At 33.2% G+C, this 20,425-nt stretch overlaps 1 protein-coding gene across 2 annotated transcripts in view; it reads left to right on the forward strand.

The window, feature by feature from the left end:
• The window catches only part of LOC120628096 (small G protein signaling modulator 2-like), a 52,793-nt gene extending 45,064 nt beyond the window's left edge, over positions 1–7,729 (forward strand). For both annotated transcript variants that reach the window (XM_039896311.1, XM_039896312.1), the window contains 12 exons: positions 159–291; positions 651–832; positions 1,661–1,805; positions 2,040–2,199; positions 2,822–3,014; positions 3,148–3,691; positions 4,151–4,305; positions 4,464–4,588; positions 4,965–5,144; positions 5,758–5,884; positions 6,177–6,327; positions 7,445–7,729. In XM_039896311.1, the coding sequence (XP_039752245.1) occupies positions 159–291; positions 651–832; positions 1,661–1,805; positions 2,040–2,199; positions 2,822–3,014; positions 3,148–3,691; positions 4,151–4,305; positions 4,464–4,588; positions 4,965–5,144; positions 5,758–5,884; positions 6,177–6,327; positions 7,445–7,533 (2,184 nt within the window). In that variant the 3' untranslated portion in view covers positions 7,534–7,729. The remainder of the gene's footprint in view (positions 1–158; positions 292–650; positions 833–1,660; positions 1,806–2,039; positions 2,200–2,821; positions 3,015–3,147; positions 3,692–4,150; positions 4,306–4,463; positions 4,589–4,964; positions 5,145–5,757; positions 5,885–6,176; positions 6,328–7,444) is intronic.
• The last annotated feature ends 12,696 nt before the right edge of the window (positions 7,730–20,425 follow it).

The following is a 20,425-nucleotide window of genomic DNA, read 5'->3' on the forward strand; positions in this document are numbered from 1 at the left end:
TTTCGTGTATCATGTTTAATTTCGATTCACACAAACACACACATTGCACGCACAGGTGTACAATAAAGAGCTTTTAACAAATAAATACTCTATATTGTAGTATTGTAGTATTGTAGTATTGTAGTATTGTATAGGTTTTAATGAAAGGACATTTTCAGGTGTTTGGTCGTGGAAAAACTCGCAGACGGCCGATGCCTAGCCTGTGCGAGAGTGGAGAATCTGAGGAACAGGAAGACGTGGCTGGAGATTACGTTTTTCGAATTGTTAATAATGCTATTGCTGATAGAGAAGGTAAGTTATAAAAAGTAGGTATTTATACCTTATTGGAGTCGGGCTATTTCAATTACGTTATTAACAAAATCACTAAAATTTTAACTTTCAGGATATCCATTTTCATTTGTCACAAAAATATCATTTTGTGTAAATTACATACTAAAAATTACCTCAAAATCCTTATTAGTTACCTATATAACAATAAAATGAACAAACGTCTAAACTCAATATTTCATTGGCGTATTTTTATACTCGATTAGTTATATCTAGCAGGGTTTTTTATGAGTTTGTTTACAAGACTTGGCGTAATTCCTTGTGAATAATATTCTATTACTAGGTATATATTATTCAATTATGAACTGTTTAAATTTTTTCAGCCATGCGGCATTCATTACTGGAACGCGTAGTGCATTCACCGCCGCGGACACCGCGACGACCTTTAGCATCTACGTCAACGACATCCTCGGATTCGTCTACAATGTCCGTGGACTGTCCAACGTCCGCTGGGTTGAATGGACCCCCACCCACCGTACCAACGCCGAATCCTATAGTGGAGGAAGTATGTTATAGTAGTATTCATCATCACATCAACCCTTTACCGGTCCACTACAGAGCACGGGTCTCCTCTTAGAATGAGAAGGGGCTAAGGCCGTAGTCCACAGCCTAGTGTGGATTGGTGGACTCCACACACCTTTGAGAACATTATGTAGGTTTCCTCACGATGTTTTCCTTCACCATTGAAGCAAGTGATATTTTCATTACTTGAAACTCACATAACTTAGAAAAGTTAAAAGTGCGTGCTGGGCTTTGAACTCGGCCTCCCGATAGGGAAGTGGAGCTCCTGCCTAATGCGATATCACCGCTTTGATAGTAGTATTATATAGTCTTAATTTAGAACGCAGTTCAACAAGCCGAATTAACCATGCATCCGCAAAAAATACAGTAATAGTCCAATAGTTTATTTATGGAATATAAAGTATTCCAAAAATAAATGCAGCATGTCTCAAGCTGTAGATGGTTTTTTTTTAGGTTTATAGTTTATAGTACATATGAATTAGGCTTCAGTCGATTCCTATAACAACGATACAAATTGCCTTACATTCTTATAACAAACAGGCTCTTGCCGGCTCTTGTCGGTAGAATCTGCTTTCTGAACCGGTGGTAGAGTCACTAAAACATACATACTCGACGTTTCAAAAGTGCTTATAAAGTAGGACTACTTGAAATAAATAAATTTTGAATTTGAATTTTCAATCAGCGCGACTATGACAATTTGTCTTGCCTGAAAATGCCTTGCCTTTATTAAACTAAATGTTGGAAGTGTAGCATTAGCTTACCCAATCAATGTAGGAATTGTCCATAGCAAGTATTATTTTCTGTTTTCCAGACAGCATCTATCGAATTAGTATGCAGTACGATGCGTCGTCAGATAATCTCGAGGGCATTTTATGGCTGGCTCGCATATTGCCGACATCTGTCTACCGTGCGTACTCACCTCAGTGGTCTAGTTCATCCAAATATTATACCTAGAGGTAAGACCTATAACTTTATCTCATTACTCTAAGTACTATTTTAATATATGTTTATATTAAGAAAGATGTATTGGAAAATATTCATATTCATAGAAACCCATTCATAAGAATCTAAGTTATAAACCATAATAATAACATAGAATCAATTGAAGTCATTTTAATATTTTTGTTTTTGTTGTAGTTTCAACTAAGTTGTTAATATTCTTAATTAAAATAATATTTTCTTTAAATTAGATGACACCGAGGATGGTTTAACAGAAGAAATATGGCGATCAATGATGGATAATCGAGGCGTAATCAGCGATAAGGATGAAGTTTATCGAATAGTTTACTATAGTGGAGTACAGCATGATATGAGAAGAGAAGTGTGGCCTTTCCTACTTGGATATTACGAGTTAGTATTCCTTAATAACAAATAGATTTGCATATTGCGATATAATCATAATCATCATCATCACCATATCAACCCATTACCGGCCAACTATAGGGCACGGGTCTCCTCCCAGAGAAGGGGCTAAGGCCGCAGTCGCTGGCCCAGTGCATGTTTGTGTAGTATTGGTGGACATGTTGCCGCAACTAAAAGTAAATTAATGAATAAGTATTCATGTTAGACCCGAGTAAATCTTAATAATATTAGAATGTTTTTGACGTGACAACGACTTATAATTCGATGGAGCCGGCTGCACGCACGAAAAAACATGACGCATGCGTCGTTACCTTGCTCTGAGGCGTTCCATTCAAGGCTTGAAGTGCAAGCGAGAGCGCGGAACGAGCGACAAAGAGGCACAGTCGGCCTCCGCGTTCGACATCTGTCTCTCTCCTACTTGAGTGAGCGATGCGTCCGCGTGGACAGCTTCTATACAATAATATATTTACATGTTTTCGGCAAGGATGAAGTGCAGTGAAAAGTGAATGTGGTGTCAATTGTTTATAGCAACGATAATATCTATCAAACAAATAAAATTAAAATTTTCTTTTGAAAAATGCAACCATTCCATCAGTATTTTTTTTTAAAGATTTGGATCAACAGCTGAGGAAAGAAGTGAACAGGATTCGACATATCGGCGACAATACGAGACAACTATGTCTGAATGGTTATGCGTAGAAGCTATTGTGCGACAAAGAGACAGAGAAGCAACAGCTGCATCGATCGCACGACTGACTGAATCTTCAGGTAAACCAAGGCCGGATGAAAATGAATCTGCTGAGGTGAGATTGATTTAATTTTATCATATGGCAATAAATGGTAGTTAGTAAACGCATAAATTAAATTACGTATTCTAAAAGATAAACCAGTTATTTCGCTCGTAAAATGCCTAAGTGCCTTTCCTTTTTTATTCAGGTATTTGAAGATGACTGCAGTGTAATATCAGACAATCCACCGATAGTCTCACCAGAGCCTAGTGAGAACGAACAAAAGAAAACTGAATCTAAACCAGTTCTCTCAAGAGCGCCAAGTATAGACGAAGTTGACAATATTGAAATGGACTCAGAAGAGAAAGGGAATGATGATGATAATATTAACGGGGAGACTGAAACGAGTGATAGCAGAGAACATATTGATATTGATAGTCTTAATGATATAGATGATGATGACGATGATGAAGAAGTGTATATTAAGAGCGTTGTTGAAAACCCTGATATGAGAAGAGAAAGTATAGCTGAAATTAAGAGATTAGCTGAAGGAATAGTACAAAAGGGTGATGGCAGAGGGTTATTATGTAGTGTAGATAGTGCTAATGGAACCAAATTGAATGGTAATGATTTTAGGTCGTCCATAGATGAAAGTCAACCGAGTACACATCAACAACATACTAGTGTAATTATAACTAATCCTTCAGTTGATATAGCACCGTCAGCTTCGCCTGTTTCTGGCGGCACTACAGGTAAAAGATATTTCAATATAACACAATTCTATCAAAAGTAACATACCGATATGAGTGAGTAATTTTTCATTACTCAATCTATGAACACAAACACAAAAAATTCGGAATCGGTAGTGTTTGCAGTTGGTTAGGTTGCCGTACTGTTATAGTGTCAAAAAAAGGATTGTGTGTGTGGTGTTTAAACATTTTCATATTGAGCCGGGCTTACCAACTGTCGAATATTTTTCCCAAAATAGTTTTTGTACTAAGCCGCTGTACATAAAATTTAATGAGACAACTTGTTCTGAAACTTCCAGTTTCCGAGATAAAGTTATTAAAAATTATAAATAAATACACTTTATTACCTATAGAAGTAAATAGGTTATCAAATGATTACAAATGATATTGTTTAGTCGTAAAACGGTTATTTGAAAATAATAACGGTTATTTGAAAGTGAAGTAAATATTTTCTATTTGTAGCAAATATTAGCCCAGCGCGGAGTCCCTTGGGTGTTGTTCGTGAAGAATCGCACTCAGCAGGAGCCTCTTTCGATACTCTGGAACCGAGTGATGCACGTCCTGACAATCGATCTAACTGTGTCTCTCCTGCTAGCTCTAATGGAGGAGTTTATTCAGTAAGTCGACTTTTTTTATTTAAATAAAATCTTTGATATTTTCTCAGTATAGCTATTCTAAAGATAAAGCAGAAGAAAAAAATCCTCTAATTTATTAATCCATACATATTAATATCTACGATAACAATTGACGTTGAATTTGATTTTATTTTTTCCAGAACGAATTAGTGGAGAGCTTTGCACTCAATCTACATCGAATTGAAAAGGACGTACAAAGATGCGACAGAAATTATCCTTTCTTCACCGATGAGAATCTGGATAAGCTCAGAAACATAATGTGCACGTTAGTTACTTCTTATTTTTACATTGTCACGTATGCCTTGAGAATGAATAGATGGAAAGCTGTTTCTTATAAAATAATCTGAGCTTATCAATGGATTTTAAAACTATTAAACGCAGTCCATATATTTTGCTACTTCAATTAAGTTGGAAATTGTAAATACCTACAGAGGAATCTAGAAATGTGTGCAAGAATTTACTTCCATTTTAAAAGATATATATATAAACACTACTATATAGCTATTGACACAATATAATACGATTAACCTAATAAAATAAGATACCTATACAAAATTAAACTTGTTTTGGAAGGCTAATAAAATTACCTGTTACAGACGGAAAATGTATAAAGCCTGAGTTCCTTTGGTTTCTGTTTACAGATTTGTTTGGGAGCACCTAGAAATGGGTTATATGCAAGGTATGTGTGACCTTGCAGCCCCATTACTGGTGGTAATGAAGGAAGAAGCCGTGGCTCACGCGCTGTTTTCTCGTATTATGTCACGAGCTAGGGACAACTTCCCATCAGGTCAAGCTATGGACGCTCACTTTGCTGATATGAGGTGAGAAAATATATTAGAATAGGTTAGAATATATAGCAAACTTAAAAGTGTTCAAGTACAATTCTGAGCCATATATTTGGCCCTCAAACTTACCTAGTTACCAACGTAATATAAAAGCTGATGTAGTCGAGCAACTAAGCTTTTAGATTATCAGCTCTGTAACTACTGCGTGAGTGTGTTGACATTGATAAGGGAAATGGGTTTACTACTGCATGCACCACATCTTTAAAAGGACACCACACTTGAAGACTAATCGGAAAAACTTATAAGCATGACATTAACGAACACCGCGGAATCTGCGGTGGTGATTGCACTACGCGTTCTATTAGTAAATGCCGCAAAGCTATAAAAACAGAAAATAAAGTATATCTTTAATGGCCTATTTATCTGCAATTCATCACGATGTCATAACGCACTCGAAATAAATCGTTACTATCATCAAGGAGTTTGAATGGGTCCGAAGCGATCGTAGTAAATCGTACATACACTGACCAAAACTGAATGCGACAAATAATTATGTAGTACACATGTTTTTAATCAATTCTGTCAAGTGACATGTTCATAAAGTTAAAAATATTTAAAAATGGTGTCAAACTCATATATTTTGTCCCAGATCATTGATCCAGATTTTGGATTGCGAGCTGTATGAGTTGATGCACGCACACGGGGACTACACGCATTTCTACTTCTGCTACCGCTGGTTCCTACTCGACTTCAAGCGTGAACTTCTGTATCAAGATGTGAGTTGCTAGAAGTGGTACACATCGCATTGACTAAACGAAGCTAGTTTTACTAGTCAACTAGTATTTTAATAAATTTGCACCTGGTCCGCCCTTCCGGGTGTCTGTCAGAAAATAAAAAATCTTAACCCTTTTAATAAATATTTTTTAATGTTTGTAGTCAGCCTGGAAAGATCGCTTTTCTAGCTTATTATTATGAATCGCATTTAAAAATGAAATTATATAATTTTATTTAGGTGATGTACTTAGTTATAAGCTACTTACCAAGTCTTGAAGAATTAAATTCTTGCAGGTTTTTTCAGCATGGGAGATGATATGGGTCGCACGATTCGTAGCCTCGGAGCACATGGTGCTGTTTATCGCACTTGCTTTACTCGAGACTTACCGGGACGTAATATTGGCGAATTCCATGGACTTCACGGACATCATTAAGTTCTTCAACGGTAACAATACTATCTTTATCAAATGTAGCGTCACCTCTCATGATAAGAAGGGTTTAGATAGTAGTTTACCACGCTGACCAAGTGCGGTTTGGTAGATTTTACACGCATTTGAGAACGTTATGTAGATCTTAGGCATGCAGGTTTCCTTCGACGTTAAACCAAGTGATATTTAATTGCCTAAATTAAAAACGCACATAACTCTGGAAAGTAAGTTAGTTCTGCGTGCCGCGGATCGAGCTCGTTCCCTCGAAAAGGAAGCCGAAGACTATCCTAGACTTACCTACCTATTACACGTTCCTTATACCACTTTCCGCAGATTTGTAGTATATATATTTATAAAAGATCACCTCTTATATTCATTGAGGGTCAGAATAAAAATCTTCGTTCAAGTCATAGGCTCATTATACGCAAAAATTCCGCCACCCTTCCAGGTATTTACACTTCCTAAAATATAAAACAAGGAGAGATATGTAGAGACAACTTTCAATCGTAATTCTTGAGTCAGACTCTGGGCATCTTGGCACGTTCACTTGCACGAAACAAACTGGTGTAGTTTGGAACCAATGGATGGATGTTAACGGGTATAGATAACAAAGTTCATTGATTTTGTTGTTTCTCAGTACTTATCATTTATTCCAACGATAATGGTGTTGCATGATTCTTAAACAACAGTTTTTGACTGAAGGTGGTGAAAAAAGAATAGTACGGTTTATTAGGCAAAGAGTTACATAGAATTTAGAAGGCAAAGAAGGCTGTGTATTGGGCTGGTGGTACGCTCTCAGAGATGCATAACAATCGTATTTGGGTTGTCAATGCAAAATATCTAAACTAACTTAACAGTTCTAAAAGTAGTGCCTTATTGAAAAAGTTTCCTACATTGTGAAAATTACTACACTACTGAAAAAGGATACCGCTATTTTTAAACTTCTTTTTGTTAGTTTTTAGTATCAAACGTAGTTGTAACTAAAGTAGTATCAAAAAGTAGTTATCAAAACCTGCAGCCCTATGGTATTGCATTTTTAGATAAAGTATTTATTTTTGACTCATGGTAACATATTTATAAAATGATCAAAAACAATAACGTGTTATGTTTAATTTGTTCATGTTTTATTTTCAGAAATGGCTGAGCGTCACGACGCTTCCGCAGTGTTATCTCTAGCCAGAGACCTAGTTCTGCAAGTCCAAACTTTAATAGAGAACAAATAGGGTTCAAAATATTACAATGCACAGATCTCTTAGAGGCAATGATCAATGTAATGTAATTCATCATAAACAGATGTTCAAATAATAGTAGAATTAGAAATTAGACGATTCTTATATATATCAATTTTATCAAGTTTTAGACGAATGTGACAGTGTTGTTTAACCGTAGGAATCGTATTATACGTAGGGACTTGACCTGTCTGACACTGATGAAAATTTTGTTTATTTCATTTCTAAAAATAGATAAAATGATCATAAGAATTAACTATTCATAAAATAAATTTTAAAGGACTTTTATAACAGGGAATTATTTCTCTTGAATCGGAAAAGTATTAGTAGATTATGAATCTTGTTTGGTAACATTGAACTTTACAGTCGTGTCGGTAATAGGCATGTGCTAAAAGCGAATGCGCGAGTGTAACAAGTAATGTACCATACGCGTTCATACAACGATTTTCAACACACTTGCGAGGAAAAAGACAGAATAAACTTTTACATACGTTCTCAGAAAATAACTGACCAGTTTTTGCTATTTTTCCACTGTATAAGTAGGCCGCTCTCTAGATTTTCATAGAAAATTCAATCCAAGCGGAGTAAAATCTCCAATTACTCTACTTACTTTCCAATTTAAACTGGACATTTTAAATTATAAACAACAAACCAAAAAGCGATGTTGCGAAGTTGTCCATCTTCATGCATATAACTTGCAGTAAGGTACAAACTAAACTTAATCTGGTCATCAAAAAAAAAGCACAGGACGGTAATTTTAAATTAAACAACAACTGTCTTTTATTTTCGATTATAAGCCCTATGTCGATGTACTAAGGATCTCGTTACGAGCAAGTGTGATGAAAATAATATATTGAGGTTTTAGTACTTCAAAAATAAATACAAACGAATTGATAACCTCCTCATTTTTTGTAAGTCAGTTTAAATATGCAAGAAGACGTTATAACGTTCCTGATGATATATTTTCTTTGAAACAAAATAAAGAAATTCGTTACAATAAATCATTCCGGCGGCAACATGACATTAATTTCGATTGAAGAGGAAGCTGTCAATGGGACGCCATATTTCTTGGCGATGTTTCTCAGTTCAACAACTGATCTGAAATGCTCTCTGCATTCAATAATTGAAAGTGTGAACTATGCAATGCTTCTGATGAAGCTCTTCCTTGACAGTAAAAGATGTGCGTTTTAGTTAACAACATAGTATTTTCAACCAATAGTAATACCTAAATATGCGTTATGAATATATCGCCAGGTGATAAACAAAATAATATATTTTATCAACCAATCTGCATAGAACTAGATGTTGCTCATGTCACGCGCCGCAAACATTCGCTATAGGGTGTTTTTACTGCAACGAATTTATATCTTTTTCTTTTATAATTACGCATTTGTCTCCCTATTTAATAATAGACGTAAGGCATTTTCCCTGGTTCACTTTTGTAAGACCAAAGAAAAGTAACGCATATTTGTGGTACCTACTTATCGCAAAAAATAACAAAGGGAGAGATAATACGGATATTATATTGTAGTGTAGTGATATCTTTTCGATCATCTACATATATGTGTGTTGCCAAATAATTAATATTCAAGTAGATAATCTATAGTACATCGATATGATTAATAGAATGTTATGGAATAAACTTATCGCTATAAAAATAATTGATATTTGTCTTATAATATTATCTGTTCGTATATATATGGATGTGTTTATTCAGATAAATTACTTTATTGATGTGGTAATTAATACTAAGGTGTTATGGGAATGTAAAAATAACAAATATCTTATCTATTCTTGTGATAGTAGCTTTGAGGCGATGTTATGAAATAGGTAAACCCACATTTAAAACTTATATGCTAATATTATTATCTCACATGCTCACAAAGTGGCTGCTATTTCACCATTCTTACAATTGTAAGTAAACAAAAAATTATTTTCGTCATATAAAAAACTAAACAGCTAATCCTAGAGACTTCGTACGCGTTTTGACCGGTTTTTTACGGCTCCGCGGATATCGTTGTCAATGGACGGATAAAGTGCTATAATTATCCGTCTTTTCTGCAATATAATGATCCTACCAATATCCATTTGCAAGCGACATAATATGTGCTACATTTCATCAAAATCAGTCAGTGGTTAAGCCGAATATAGAGGACAAACAAATACAAAGAAAAACTTTCGCATTGAAGCGTGGTGAATCTTTGTAAACAAAATCTAATCATCACGAACAGGGCTGTCACACTTATACAATAAATGTAATTTCTTTATCACCATTAATTACTTAACTTTCACTAAAACCTTTTCTTCGTGTATTATGAAAGTTAAGCTGAATATGCTATACTCCGCGAAAAGCAGCAGAATCTGTATGGTGTAATTTATAATTTCTTCAATACTTATACTACACACCAAGGAGATCTTCTTGAAGATCTGATTCAGATTCTCCTGCTTTTCGTGGAGTATACCAAATGAAGCTTAATTTTCATAATACATCATGGATTTCCGAAAAGTTACGCCTGCTTCTGTCCAATACTTTTATTTGTCTCAAACATTCCATTTCGAATTTGGCTTTATCAAATTTGATTGCTTGGATTACGAACAAAAAGAATTGAGGAGATTTTAAGAAAAACTTTAATGGTTAAATATATTATTTTATTTTATTGTGTAGATTAAATTCTATACATAAATTAAAAACTATTTTGATACTTACCGTCGTCGTTGTAATATAAAAAATGGACTTTAGTAAATATCACAAGAAATAAGTAAGATAAATATTGTATTTATCATGAATGAATGTAATATCAGATAGTTTCAACTATATCTACATATAATAGAATTCTTCATACTTTAACGATTTCTGGACCCCTTCTTCCGTATTTGTTACTTTCCGTGGTAGTGAAATTGGAGGGCGGATTGAAGCGTTCTAGTAAAAATCTACATTCCAAGGCACAGGTTCCGAGGATTGTCCAACCTTGTCACGTGATTTAATGGTGGTAACCTTTAAATCCATTAAATCACGTCACATGTCTATAAATTTTCGTAAAATTAAGGAGAATGATATATATATATTTTTTTTAAATGCCTAACTATTACTTAAAGATATATAATATTATTGAACTAATTAAAATGCATCCTATATGCTTCGAATTTAAATACCTCTATTGTGTATTCTAATAAATTATTTACTGCACAAAGTAAATTAGTATTTGTATTGTGGTGAATAAATTGTATATTTAACTTATTTTAAGTATGGAAGGCATATTAAAAATATGTTAATGACACTTTTTGTTACGAAATCACCTAACTTACTACACTGTGATCTTAATACGTTTGCCTAGATTTAGTTAAGTAGGTAATGGTGGAAATTCTGTTGTACACAAATTCAATCAACCTAAAATCGTTACTTCTTACAATAACGTAATTTTTTTTACTACGAGTATGCCCCTTACGAATTAGGAGTAGCACTATTTTTACCTGAGGTATTGAGAGTTGAGTACAAAAGAATTAGCACCAGTATCTTTTACCACCAAAGATAGGGCTTGATTCATCTTTGCCTAGAAACCACCGAGAAGCAAAAAAAAATAATCGGTCAAACCGTTTAGAAGAAGATTTTTAGAACACATTTTAAATATTTAAATAAAGGTAATGATGAGAATTATGACATAAGTAACCTGAAATGGTGCAGGAAATTTTAAATAAAAGCTTATTTGTAATACGCTTTATTTAATAAGAACTTTGTGCATTAAATTAACAAACAGAATCCACCCTCATATCGTCTTGCTCCCCCGTGCCTTGGTGATTAAACATATTATATAACACTAAAGTACGTATATTTAACTTTAATGTTTTATAACATTTATATGTAAATCAATAGCTTAATGAAATATAATCATCTGAATGTTTATAAATTTAAATAAACATTAAACATATTTCTCGTCATTATTAAATAATAAAATAAAATTTTAATGCAAACATTAAGATAAATCTTTGTATGCTACTAAACTTACGCATGGATGGATATTGAATTCTAGTTTTAGAAACATCATAATAAATACTGAAATACAAATTATTTTGGTAAACACACGCAGCCTTGCAACAATTTTGAATTATAATATGTTTATTAAATAAAATAGTCGTTTAAGAATTTATTATTTTACGTTTTAGATAAAAATATGCTATTGATATATTATACTTGCTATATTTATTTACAAACGTGTAAGTAAAATATTATATGAATATAATATATATTATACTATGTAAGTAGTTCTTAGTCAACATTTCTGTATTCTTGTCTCGATCATCGTTTTATCAAGAGTTCAATTTTTAAATAGAAACGAAAACCCTATTAGAATCATATTTAGTGACACGCTACCTGTCTGTGAAGTATGTGTGCCTACTAATCACACGATATGGTATTTACTTCAAAGTGTTCTGTGAATCCCCTTTATAATTGGGCATGATTGGACAGCAGGAGGTAAAGTTTCGTTTACACTATGAATGAATTTTTTTAATGCTAATGAAAGTTTATAAAATAACGTCATAAGTTTACTTGATTGATATATTTTATATATTATTAAGAATAAATTTATATGGAAAATTTGCAGAGGTTAAAATAAATATAATATTATATTCAGGAAATATTTGAGCCAAATGATGTCTACGCTCGATCAACGTAAAATTTCCCGATTGCAGTTTAAATTAAATAATCTTACTAATCTAGGTCTAGGCAAAATTAGTTTTCATTAAATGAATCTTAGAATACTTCTTACGTGCCTGTCGGCTTCGTTTTTTTTTAAAGATTGAATATTTACCGTATTGTGTAATCCAGGCTTTATAATATAAACCTTGTGCTTCCAATTATTGCGTATGAATTTGTTACTCTACTCATATTTTAACTACAATATTGGTATACAATTCGAATCACACTGTTGTATGAAATACCAGGAAGAGGATTTGACAAACCGATAAACTGTTATATTTTTTATGTATCATCCATTCAAAAATATCCCTTGGACTTTGAAACAGAGTAAGTAATGTTTAAAATTATAATACATTTTAATACTTTAATAAAAACTATATTTTTTTTTGTATACTACAAAATGTAATTAATAAATAAAATTAATAGGGTACGAAAATAAGGAAAATACTTTATACATTCTATGATATTTATATCGAAAATAAAATTATTTAATCGTTTCGAAGGAGAATGCCAGTCTAGTATCTGAAATCATTGTTTTTGTAAATATGGCGCCAAGCGCTGTCGCAGCCAATAGAATTAAAAAATCTCAAATACAAAAACAAAAAATATTTTAATTTCGCTCGCATGTTTTAACCATATACCGATTTCACAGCGATTTCTGGGACGATTAGTATGGTTCTTGTTTTAGTTAACTTTATTTTAAATACCTAATATAATTATACTTCTTTGAACATTAAAAATTTGTAACATTCGGCATCAAAGAACAGATTATATCTGTATCTATGTGTAAATTTTTATAAAAAAGAAAAGTATATCAAACACATTTCGATTGATTGATTTCGGGCGATTTTTATAAAATCAGTCGCTTATCATCGTGACCTAAATATAATTTTTTTTTATATTTTTTAGAAATAATTAAATAAATATAAACAAATTTTAATGTCTATGTCTATATCTACGTTATAAATACTATTTTAAACGTTAATAATATTATTTGATTATTAATATGTGTATAAGTGGCGATAATATTATCTTCTGTATAGAAGAAATAAGTGAATATATAAAGCAAATGTATTGTATAATGCTATAGTTGATGTTTCTTTAAATTATGCTGTAGTGTTCAATTCTAAATATTTGTGAACGTTGTACTTAAGTTAATATTTTATAGAGCTATTTAATGACTGTATTTATCAGGTTACATACCAGTTCGGCTAGCATAGGCAGGAGACAGAAATTATATCCCCCCGTTCCTCTTCCCCAATGCTCAGCAACGAATAGAAGTTTACCCCCGTTTATTATCAACTAACATCAGATATTATTTACGCACGTAAAGTAAACGTATTTACGCACGCTCGGAGAGTTAATACAATGTGGGAGTGAAAGTAGCATTTTCCGTTTCTGATTGAAAATATCTTTTAATTCTAGATTGAAGAAAGAAGGTTAGACGTATGTACATTAATCGAAGTTGTCCAGCAACCACCGATTTACTTCGATGCCCTCACAAATTACATGGGCAATAATTTTTTTATAATATGTTTTTGACTAAATATTTGTATGTTATGACAGTTTTATTAATTTGCACTTGTTAATTATGGTAAATATTACCAGAACTTAACTGAATATTCGTAGGTATATATTATATTTATTTATCATATTCGTAGGTATATATTATATTTATTTATCATCAGCCTATGTAAAGTGCTGTAGCTGGCGCACGCTCTCTCCAATAATAGAGAGCACCACTTATATATATAGAATTCAGCCTCTTACGTGCTGAATATGATCAGAATTTTGATAACGACTAGGGCCAATGGCTTAACGTGCTTTTTGAGGTAATTAATATATACAACGTGTAAATGAAAACCGAAATATTACTTACACGGCTTTAGAGGTATATTAGGTACTGTCTTTGAGACTTGTGAATCCGAAACGCGTAGCGTAGGTACTATGCACGTGTCGGTCTTTTATCTTCAAAAGGGTTGTCATAAGTAAACATTTAGAATGTTTTGAATTCGTTTATATGGAAATATAAATATACTTCTTTTGATTTAATATTTTTACAGGGTGATATCTTATGAAATATTCTTATGCACCTTTTCACAATATTTCGTAGTTCGGTTACACGTTGTATAAATTCTGGAACTCCCGATGTCGATCACTATTCCTGCTACCGATTTGGTATTGATTATATTACAAGTATGTTGCTTAAACTGCGTGATTGGTGGATGATTTATAGCTGTAGCAGCTTTGCATTTTATGTTACCACCATCGCTTAAAGTAATATTATTTTAATACCGTTGAGACTCTTGTTGCAGAATGTTATCCCTTATTTCAGGGAGGTCATTATATGTAATTTCAGATTTTAATTATAGAGTAATACCTATTGCTTCAATTAATAGCGGATATTGGTTCACAGTTCTCTGTTACAGAATGAGGAACATACAGAATCCGACTAATATTGCAGCATCAATAAACCGCCCTACTTTAGCAGTGTTTCTCGAACATGCGGTTAGTCACTTCGTACCATTTGGGATTTCATAGTAATTATTTTACCTTTAATGGTCTAAACATTTAACATATAATGGGAAAAGTTTGTGAGCTAGCAACATTCCGCGGGTATGACGACGTGCGCGGGGCGATTTCACTGATTTTGGACACAATGCATGCAATAATGGCTGAATGAGGGTTCTGTATGTTCTTAATTCTCTGGTCTCTATATTGATTTGTTAAAAAAAATATAAAATATTTATTTATAACTAAGTCCATAATTATAATTATACCTTGGCATTCTAAGACCTTGTCTAGTCAGGTTTGATGAAATATTTTTTCCTGTAGCTCTCGTTATAAAGTAATGTGTTATTCTGCACCAAAAATATTTGACTACATTTCAATTATAATGTTATCGAAAGTTATTTGCGTCTACTTTTAACAATTATACTTTACGCGTGTTTTCTTATTTTCTCTCAACTGCCGAAACTATCAAGATCACGTCACTGTACCTACCTACTTAGGCATAAAACTGTAAAATATAAAACCTGTTTTAATGGTGACCGCTATGATTATCCCTTTTTTTATATTGAGTAAGTGTTTAAAAGGAAATAAATTACATATTCAAAGATTCCCAATCTATCTATCACAATAAAATCTATCAGCCTCGGACGTAGTAAATCGACATGATATATTTATATAGCTAAATTTATCAGATCTGTACGTGCTCTATGTTGTAACATATAATAGTTAAGTGTATTAAAAAAAATATGGCGAAGCAAATAACTTTCGAAAACGAATATTATCAAATAAATGTAAAGTGATATTGGTCATTTAAAATATAAAACCAACTATTTTATATCTAAAAATATTTTATATCTATAAATCTCATGTAATCCTAAAAAAGTCATTTATTATACGTGTCACCATTTAGAAAAAAACGCGATTTAATATAGTAACTAAACGATGTACCTATCATAATATATTTATAAATGATTTGTAATGAACAACTATTTTTGTGAAATCATCTTGTCATTAAAATGTTTCCATTTATTATGTACTTTATATTTTTTGTCATCCCTCGATTATATAACATTATATACGAATTGCCAAACACTTCGAGGACTACAACTACTTACCTACTACGTAATACGAACTACGGTAAACCTCTGTCCTCTCCGGTCTGTTGTAAGTATGCCCCAACCGCGTGGGTTTCAACTATAACGACGACGGCGCTTTAACGGGCTTTCTAAGACATGCGGGGTAGACGAAGCCAGAAAGCTATCATAACAGTAATACCCTGTATCAGGGCTTTCCAAAATGGCCGCCGTAGAAAGTACAGAAGTGCACCCTGAGGGCTCCTTCAGTACTTCAGAAAAATAAAGAAAAATATTTTTGAAGTAAAACTTCTTTTGGCGCGACTAGGGAGTAACTCAGATTTTTTTCTGACGGAAGTAACGCTTATGTCAGACGTATGTGTAGTTTCCGCTGTTTACAAATAATAATTTGTATTGGTCATAAGTAGCTAGTGGTAAATATCTTAATCAATTAGGATTATTTATTTTCAAACGGATCAATTGTGAATAGCAGAGGGATTAAAAATTCAACAGTTTAAAAAAAAAAAAATAATTGCAAAGTTTTTGTTTATTACTTTTGTACTGCGATATTCTATAATATTCAATGGTTTATTGACTTGTGCTTATTTAACCTTCAATTTTCTACTCTCAATTATTCTATTTATCAAATGAAAATATTTATAACATGTGAAAGTGATATTAATGAATTTTAAAGAGAATATTAAATGAAATAGTGAATATTAAATGAAATAGCGGAGTTCCAGGAATATTTTACTCTTTTATCAATAAATAATTATAAAAAGTTTTACTTCAATCGCGCGTAAAGGTTACACGACACACTTCTTTTTGTCTTGCTCAGCCATGCCATTGTTGGGGTAGTTTTATATTTCTTAATTCTTTGTTATAATTTATTATGGTCTTATTGGTATCATAATGAGAATGTCTTATTCTTTGGACCCATCTGCCTAAGTAACAAGTTCCTATGTATTTAACCAGCTAGTTTAGGGCTGGCTTGCCGTGACAAATTACTTGTACGCCGCTGGCTTCATAAGGCTAGGAATCCCTACCCTCTACTATACCTTGATGTTTTAACGGACTCATTATCAAACCCATAACGTCATATTTTGTTGAACATGCAAACAACTCCATCAAGGTGGTTCGTGCGTAAACTTCATCGGAGCAGCCTCTGGAGTTGTTGACTTTACAATGACTAACACGACAGCACTTAACAATTATTCATTTTTAAGTCAACTTCTCCTAAGAATTCTCCGGTGTCGGAGCGAAACGTGCGTAGAGTACCTTGCCCAAGATCTGTTTTTTGAGAAGAATAATGATAGAAGAAATTATTAATTACGACGTACAGATTCTCCTGTCTTTCGTAGAGTATAGCAAATTAAGCCTGATTTCGGGCTAATCTGCTTTTCATTACAGTTCGTACACTTCGAACGAAGTACTTAGGTAAGTACCTATAACGTCCAAAAATAAATAACTCGCGGACGAAGTTGAGGTTACAGCAGAGATTATTTATTTAAGTTAAACTGCTAAAGGGGGTTTTTATCTCAACGATCAGAATAAACAAATGAGTCATCGATCATGTAGGTCAGTGGACGAATAATGTTGTTTAGCATCTCGCGATATGTGGACCTACCTAATACCTACCTTGTTACGTCCATCTCATTGTGTAAGTAATTACTATAAGATTCGTTTTTATGATCTGGGGAAGTACCGCAGTATTTGGTAATTTCCCACATTCAGGCAAAACTATTCTTTCCTTTTTACAATCGAACCGCGAGACACCGTAAGGATCTGCATCCCTACGTGGTTGATATATACCTTTCCAGCTTCCATTTTCCCTAGTACCTACAATATGAGTACCTAACTTCAAATGAAGAGTAGATAGACATCTTCTAGACAAGCGCGCTCCACCTTAGGATGCATCACGTACCTGCAGGTTTGACTGCAGTCACGAGCTCGTCAACGTCATCATTAAAAAAAACCGTTTAATGCAAATTACTTATCATACCGGGCTTAGCCAGTAGGACTTCAAAAAAATAGGAATAACTCAAGTAAGTTGGTCAAGTTACAATCATTATACTAGTAAGATACGTATGTAGTTATTTATTTATTTATTGTAACTACTTTTTATTTACTATTTTTTGTGTATGTAACTAGCATTATAGTACTTAGTTTTATTATTATTATATGTATTGTATAATAATTATATGTGAAGAATTAGAATTTATAACATAGTTTATTCTGCAATATTTTAGGTACAAAATTTATATTGCCGCACCAAGGCGTCTCTTATGAGAACTAATTACGCCAAAGGTTGTCTGGGAAAGATCGTTTTATCGATAAGACCGCCTTTGCACACTTAAACTAGTTTACTTTTTTATTTATTGTGTTTTTTTTTTGTGTAATAAAGAATTTAATAATAATAAATAAAACTACTTAATTCTATCTTACATGTTACTTTTATGCAACAGGCAAGCTTACTTATATAACTCGCTCAGTACAAGTACAGTACAAGATCGGCCGTTTTGGTCTAGTGACTGCCTCGTTTGTTACCTACCTACCTAGTGATCATTGTGCATCACGGATCACGAGGTTCGAGGTTTGAGTTCCGGGATAGACCCTTAATCGTTAGGTTTTGATATATTATGGAAATTAAGCTTAATTTTACCATACAGATTATCTTGCTGTTCGCGGAGTATAGCAAATGAAGCTTAATTTTCATAATATATTATGGATTTCCGCAAAGTAACGCCTGCTTCTATCCAATATGCTAGGTGTTGAGTTTCCCCAAAAGTGCTGGGCAACGCACAGGAGTGGACGTTGCCAACATCCAAACTGCCGGATTGTAGGTAAAAGTTACCTACTTAGAATTTCTTGAATGGTCGGTAAAGATCATTAATTATAAAAACAAAACACAGATAAAGGTCAATTAATGAAAAATAGTATTTGTTCTTCGTAAATTATATTGTTAGGAAAGTACCGATGTGATAGACATGTTTTACTCACATACTCAGACTTACACTAAACTTATTAGTATGGAGAAATAAAACAAAATAGGCACTAGTTTATTATTAAAATTATATCTTTGCAACAGAATTAAGAACATACAGAAACCGTGTACGTGACTATTATTGAAGCATCAAAACGACTCCACTTTAGCGGTGTTTCTCGAACAGGCGCGAATTCATTCCATTTAGCAGTTGACTGTAATTATTTTACCTCTGTTCTTAACGTTTGGCACGAATTGGGAAAATGAGAAAAGTTTGTGATCTAGCAACATTCCGCAAGTTTGAAGTCGGGCGTGCGCTGGGCATTTTCACTGTTTTTAGACACAATGCGCTTCAAGCCGAATGAGGGTTCTGTATGTATTTGTCTTGTATTTCGTTTATACAAAATGGTGGTATAACATAATATTTCCTAACCTAACCTTTATCTTAATCTTATAAATATCAATATAATATAATGTTTGCCAGAAATAATATATATATTTTATTCTAGGACCAAACATTAGGTTCTTAAATTAACCTACTATTGAATTAACAAATTGTATATTAGAAGCAGAGATAAACACTTCGTAATAGTAGGTACATGCGTTTTTATTATAATAGGAACTTTCATCTCTACCTATAACTTAGCACTAGTATATGTTTAAAAAAAGTATGATTCATCTGAGTATACATGCATTACATATTTCCTTATATAAAATAATTCAGTTACGTATAAATTATTCATTAGATCATTAGATATTAAAACAAGTACCAACTCGTATTAGCTTGATTAGAATGTCAGTTAGCCAGATTTTTTTTATAACCATCATCATCATCATCATCATATCTAATCCCACAATGAAAGGGGGGGGGGGGGGAAGTTTTTTTTATACTTAGTAATAATTGACGGAAAGTCAGTGGAAAACCATCGCATGTAAATATAAATAGAGCGACACTTCAGAGGACATGCAAAGAACACTCCCTTCAACCTGCCGCTGTGTCCGTAAATTTAAGTCTCCTGTAATTACACTGGCAAACACGCCCTTCAGACCGGACCACAGCATTGCAACAATGTTGCTTAACGGCAAAAATAAGCATGGCGATAGTAATTAATCCCCGGACGAGTTCTGTCACAAAGAAACTCTACTACTCCATGGTACTTTTTCAGCAAACAATTGTGCATCTAATGAAGCTATATTTAAGAAAAATAATAAAATAATAATTGATGGTTTGTCTGGTGGGAGGCTTTGATCGTGGCTAGTTTCCGACACCTACCGACAAAGACGTGCCGCTAAGCGATTTAGTGTTCCGGTGCGAAGACGCCGAAAAACCGGTTAGGGATATGACTACCATACTCCCTAATAGGTTACCATCTTAGACTGCATCATCACATACCACCAGATGAGATTTTAGTCAAGGGCTAACTTGTAGTGGAATAAAAAAAAATGTCGCGTCTATGACTCAAGTATTTAGAAACCCAAGCATTCACAGCCCGCGTCCCTAATTTAACTTTTGTGAAATAAATATCAGCATATTTTGAATTTTTATTAATGGATTTAAAAGTAAAATTTAGTCAGACTAATGAGTAAACTGCAAACTCTTACTTTACTTTTTCTTATCGTAGT

This window comes from Pararge aegeria, chromosome 12, assembly GCF_905163445.1.
Source record: "Pararge aegeria chromosome 12, ilParAegt1.1, whole genome shotgun sequence".
Lineage (NCBI taxonomy): Eukaryota > Metazoa > Arthropoda > Insecta > Lepidoptera > Nymphalidae > Pararge > Pararge aegeria.